Genomic DNA, 5796 nt, shown 5'->3' with positions numbered 1-5796 from the left:
CGACTCCCCGCGCTCCGAACTTGGCCTTCGCTTCTCAGGACCCTCGTCATCCCCAGAGGGCACCCCTCCCCCCCAAAAAAAAGAAAACTGGGAAAATAAAGAAAGGACGACGGCGGCCACCGCTCCTAGAGTGCCTGCCCTGGAGAGCCTGAAGCAGCTCGGTCGGAGGCGGGAAGTTACCGGCCGGCTGCCCTGTGCCGCCGCGATGCTGCAGCGAGCTGTCTCGGCGGCCGGAGCCCCCTAGGCGCCTCCCGAGACGTTCTCCTCTCTCTGCGGGCTGCCGGCCGTCCCGGGACCCGGTGGAGGGCCGGCATGACGGGCTGGCCGGGGGCCTGCCGTGCGCTCGGCACCCTCCGGAGACGCGCGCCGAGCCCGGCTCCCACGGCCTGGGAGGCTCGGCGGGGCTGTGGCAGCCCGGCGGGCGGGCTCTGGAGCCTTCCAACGCAGCGTTAACCTCGCCGCACGGCCGGGATCGCAGCTCCAGGCTGCTCTGGAGAAGCTGAGAAGCCCGAGGAGTCCTGTTAACTCAAGGGCTACGGAACTGCTACTCCCGTCCGGCTTGAGTGAGCGTCCGAACTCCCCGGAGCACGTCAGCATCCAGCACCGCGGCGCTCTCCCCGCAGCACAGGACTGAGGACTGCCCCTTTGGCGAGACGGATGGAAACCGAGCTCCTCCGAGGACCTGCCCCTCCAGTTCTGGTTCGCGCGGCTCCGGTCACCACCGCGAACAAGGGTGGGTTAAACGCTTTGTGTTCCCCACCCCCCCTCCCCAGCCCCCGCCTATGTCCTTTCTTCCGTGGTATTTTCTGTCTTGATCTCCGTCCCTTAAGTCTCCACACACATTCCCCCTAGGGAGCTGCAGCGTAGGTACGTGACAGCTCTGCCTGCTTTTTACGTCGCGAGCAATTAACCAGGAATGTGCGTGTGTGTGTGTGTGTGTGTGTGTGTGTGTGTGTGTGTGTGTGTGTGTGTGTGTGTCTGGTTAGTCACCAGTAGTTTTCTTCCTAGGGGTTAAGCTATAAAAGCAAGGCTAGGAGCCCCTCTCCAATGGCTCAGTTTTGCTGAATAATCACGTGTGAATCGAGGGGCGGGCTTTTGGCAGGCAGATCTTACTAGTATTTACTACCAAGCTCTACTCCAGATTAACCATCCCAGTCCTTCTGTCAGTCTTCGATGCCATCATGCAGCCTGGTTAGGAGCAAAGGAAAAGGGAAAAGAGAAAAACAACTAATTCGCCTTTTCCCGACCGTCAGGACCCTAAAGAATGGCCGAGCCTTGGGGGAACGAGCTGGCGTCCGCAGCTGCCAGGGGGGACCTAGAGCAACTAACTAGTTTGTTGCAAAATAATGTAAACGTCAATGCACGAAATGGATTTGGAAGGACCGCGCTGCAGGTTGGTATCCAGAGTTGGGGGTGGGAACAGGTTAAGAATGTTGCCTACGTGACCTGGGATTCTAGAATGACAGCGTTTAAGCCTTCGGGGGTACAGAATTTCACTGTTTTTAAACCTAGGTGGTTGCCATATTTTGTATCTTTAAGTGGGTCCAACTCTCTCCCAAATGACGTACTTTGAACAAACTCGTTAAATGCAATCACATCCTCAATATCAAGTGGATTCCAGGTTTGGTCTTAATTTTTGGAATGTTTTTGTGATGGTGGGGATTTTTAAGTAGTCACAGCAGCGCCGAGGTTTGTTGATTTTTTTTTTTTTAGACAGTTCGTAAATACGTAGTGATCACTATTTGAAATAAATACACTGGTATTAGTGGTTTCACGTAGTTGGCCCCCAGATAATTGACTTTAATGCTGATTTACTCGAATACTAATAAGGGTGTTTCCCCTTCAAAATACTTCACATTTTGACAAAGGATTTTTCCTGCTTTGGAATGGGTGGCCTGGCACTCCCCTCCTCCTCGGACGTCGTGCATTTTGCAGTTAATGTAATACCATCCATCCATCCAGGAGTGAGGAGGAAAGAAAAGCTGAAAAAATCCTAATCAGAGCTCAGCTGTGGTGTTTTCGTCTGTGGTCTTGCCGTGGTATGCCCTAATTTTCTGAAATTAAATTTACATGTCCAGCTGCCAAGTGTTGTACCTGATTAATTTTTTCCTCCCCTAAACGTTGTCATGTAACTTAGTTGAAAGACTTAGGAACTGAAAAATGGTAAGTTAATCTCAAATAGTTGCTTTTATCACAGTTCTGAGGACATTCTTAGGAACTATTCTTATTTGGAAATACAACACTTTGAAGCTGGGCTTTGTTTCAATCATAAGAATTAGAAAGTGGCAGAGTTACACTGTTAACAGCCGAAATTCATACAGCCTGTACATCTTAAACCAGTTTATGCTGGCCTTTAAAAAATTTCAATATTAAAAAAAGCTTATATATAGATAGCTAAGTTATTTGTCTTGTTAGTTCAGGTAGATTAAGTAAGGAAAGAAAAAAAATTTTTTTCCCTTTCCACCTGATAGTTCTGAACAGATTTGGTGGCGATAGCAATGCCACAAATTTAATACATTGAAAACTCAAGAGATTATGTAAATCTCACAAAGAATGAGCCATTTAACCCTTGTCCAGAATAAGATTTTACAGGACTTTTGACGAACTGGAAGACTGGAAAATCAACACTATTTGCTTTTTAAGTTTTGACACACATCTTCAGTACAACTCTGCAATCATATTTATAGAAAACACACTTATTAAAATACTAACACCCATTTATTACGGTTTAGTCTTATTATATACAATGAAACACAAACACAAACAAACAGGAGGCTCAAGGCTTATTTTCAGTAATCCTGACTCTGAACTTGTATCATAATTCAAGAAAGAACTTTCTTCAGAATCATCTCCAATATTACTATTATTTTCTGTGAAAGATGGCACTTTGCCTCTATCATTTGGTTGCTTGAACTTAATTGCAAAAGCCTTTCCCTCTTCTTTCTTTAAGTCTTCCAATCAGGATAATATCAAAGGCCTTAATCGTATGTTTGCTTTACAGAGATCGAAGGTGTGTCTGTTTTTTTTCTATTTTAGGCCCTTAAATATAGCTAGATCTTTAAATACAGTTGTGGCAAAAATTATATTAATTTTTAAGAGCTAAAGACGATTTAACTGAAGTTTCTAAAAAATAAATTATGTGTCATTTTTTACCACTCTTCCAAAGTACTAAAAGTCAATAGCTTTACCAATAAAGAAGCTTAATATCTTTGCCATTTCTGTAGTTTGAATTTATAAAAGATTCATTTGAAATATATTTTATTGCTTAATTTGTGGTTGTTTTTAAACATACATTTTAAAGAGATAGGTCAAATTTTTATGTATTTTCCAATGAATTAGCTTTTAGTTTCATAAGCCCTTGAGTGTCTAACTGTTCATTGCATTTTTTATAAATTTAGGTTATTATGAATATATCCAAGTATAAATGAAATCAGTTAAAATGCTGATAATTTCTGGCATATTAATGAGAGTAATATTTTTCTCGACCAAATTATATGTGTTTAGCACTTGCCTGCTGCTCTGCAAGATACTTTAAAATTATGAGAGACTAATGAAACCTACTACTAGAGTGAAATTCACTCAGACAACAACAGATAAGTCTTTGTGGTGTGAATTATTTGTATGTTGATAGCAAATGTAAAATGTTGGCACTAAATCAACAACCCTTGCTAAATGCTTATAATAACTACAGAAGGAAGTAAGACAGGACCACTAGCTTTTCCTAAATACGCTCAGATCAGCAGACAAAGCTGCCTGTGTCTCAAAACGTATATTAAACATCTTATTTTTTTCTTCAGTTGCTCATTTGAAAATCAGGAGGCTGGTCAGAACTTGGGAAAAACAATAAATGACATAAAAAAATGACTGCTTCATTCCTTTGAAGGACAGTTTGCCATAAAATCGGCTCCTATCTAATGCAAAGTGTATCATGAAATTAGTTTTAGATAAATTTATTTAATAAGCAATACGGAGCAATGTACCTTATTAGCACCTTGAGACTCAGTAACATTTTGTAACTTGAAATGGAGGAACCTAAGTACTGAAAACACTCAGTAGTCAATGTTAAATCATTTGTGAGGAAAAATGCTTTCTAAAAACTTGGAAACTTGTGACTGTGTCTATGGGAAAGGAAATCATGACATTCATTTAAGAAAATATCAAGTCTGAATTTTTAATAGGTCAGTTTTATCTTGGATGGTAGAATCTGATGGATTTAAACACTCACTTTAAGGTATAAGGAAACTCACCATTCTTTTTTTTTTCAGTTTTTATTTGGAAAATAAAGTTTATGTAGATTTTATTTTATAATTAATTTCATTAATATTCCAGGAACACTTATTGAGCAAGAACAAGCAAACAAAAGGAAAACCCTTACTCAAATCCTAAAGCCTCCCTTCTTTTAATTCATAAAATCATTCAAGTCTTCATGGGGGATAGAAAACTGAGTTGTTAGTGAATTGTATACATATTGCAAAAATTCTGTTTTAATTATCAATTGATTTTAGCTTTGATTCCTTTTAAGATAGCACATCATAGAAGCTCAATTTTTAGAACCTTTCTTCTTTTTTGGTCTACTAGTGCTTTCCTGAATATACACCCTTCAAACTCCATCCTGTGGGTCTTCCTAAAGAACTTCGTCAAAATAGTTACATAAATAGACAAACAGCTAGATGTTTTAGACTAGTCCTGTAGCTACAGCACCTGGAGGAGTCTACATTTTCACTTCTTTTCTAGGTTATGAAACTTGGAAATCCCGAGATTGCCAGGAGACTACTACTTAGAGGTGCTAATCCAGATTTGAAAGACCAAACTGGTTTCGCTGTCATTCATGATGCGGCCCGAGAAGGTTTCCTGGACACTTTACAGACTTTGCTGGAGTTTCAAGCTGATGTTAACATCGAAGATAATGAAGGGAACTTGCCATTGCACTTGGCTGCCAAAGAAGGTCACTTTCCAGTGGTGGAGTTCCTGGTGAAGCACACGGCCAGCAAAGTGGGGCATCGGAACCATGAGGGGGATACTGCCTGCGACTTAGCCAGGCTTTATGGCAAGAACGAGGTCGTTAGCTTGCTGGAGGCAAATGGGGTGGAGGGACCCGAAAGTGTGCAGTAAATAAGGAGAGGGCTTTCCGAGGTTGCCTCTGCTTTGTCAGTTAATTTGGCTGGCCATGCTGTTTTAATACCGTTTATTAAAATACGGTTTTGTCACATTATACGCAGCTAGTTAAATAGTAAGAAACTGCCTAAGTGGTAATCTTTTAAGCAACACCTTTTTCACCTGCAAAATCCTGAGATCTAACATGTAATTGCAAATAGCCTTGGCTTTCTTCTGAATATTTTATCTTTCTTTTGATTCTTCCCCCCTTGCTCTACCCTTTGCCAATCTCAATAACCAACTTGGAAACTTTGTTTTTAAAATGGCTTGTTCTGATGCTTCTTTTATCTAATTAAAACACTTTTTCAGAACAGGATAATGTTTTACTGTGCTTTTCACTCCTCTGTACCCACGCATAACTCACCATTTGCAAAGGAACACTATACTGAAAGATGATATTTTAAGTCCTGACATTAGAAAAAGTAGGCCAATTGGAAAATTAGATATATGCTCTTTATCAGTTACTCTTTTCTCCCTTTCTTCAACTTTTCTCCCTTTCTTCAAAGATTTTATTTAGCGTTATAAAGGAAAATGCCACCTTGAAAGTTCTCATTGGTTGACTTCTTAAAGAACAAAATTAGACAACTGGTTAAATAATACATTCCCTCTCCCAACACCAGTTACACCAGCTATAAATGTACT

The 5796-nt window shown here is 41.1% G+C and overlaps 1 protein-coding gene across 1 annotated transcript; it reads left to right on the top strand.

Annotated features, from left to right (window-relative positions):
* Positions 1-281: 281 nt before the first annotated feature.
* CDKN2C (cyclin dependent kinase inhibitor 2C) lies at positions 282-5467 on the top strand. Its single transcript, XM_040978566.1, has 3 exons — positions 282-733; positions 1254-1393; positions 4735-5467. Exons 2-3 carry the CDS (start codon positions 1265-1267, stop codon positions 5110-5112), a joined length of 507 nt encoding a protein of 168 aa, XP_040834500.1. The 5' UTR covers positions 282-733; positions 1254-1264; the 3' UTR covers positions 5113-5467.
* Positions 5468-5796: the final 329 nt, after the last annotated feature.

The sequence above is a fragment of the Ochotona curzoniae genome, unplaced genomic scaffold (assembly GCF_017591425.1).
Source record: "Ochotona curzoniae isolate NIBS_2020 unplaced genomic scaffold, NIBS_Ocur_1.0 contig_291, whole genome shotgun sequence".
Taxonomy (NCBI): Eukaryota; Metazoa; Chordata; class Mammalia; order Lagomorpha; family Ochotonidae; genus Ochotona; species Ochotona curzoniae.
This window is presented reverse-complemented; position numbering and strand designations above follow the sequence as displayed.

What these genes read in the sequence shown, in the direction of transcription:
- CDKN2C (XM_040978566.1), top strand. Translation starts at nt 1,265, where the DNA reads ATGGCCGAGCCTTGGGGGAACGAGCTGGCGTCCGCAGCTGCCAGGGGG. An exon ending in TTGGAAGGACCGCGCTGCAG is followed by an intron (nt 1,394 to 4,734) that starts GTTGGTATCCAG and finishes CTTCTTTTCTAG; the next exon opens with GTTATGAAACTTGGAAATCC.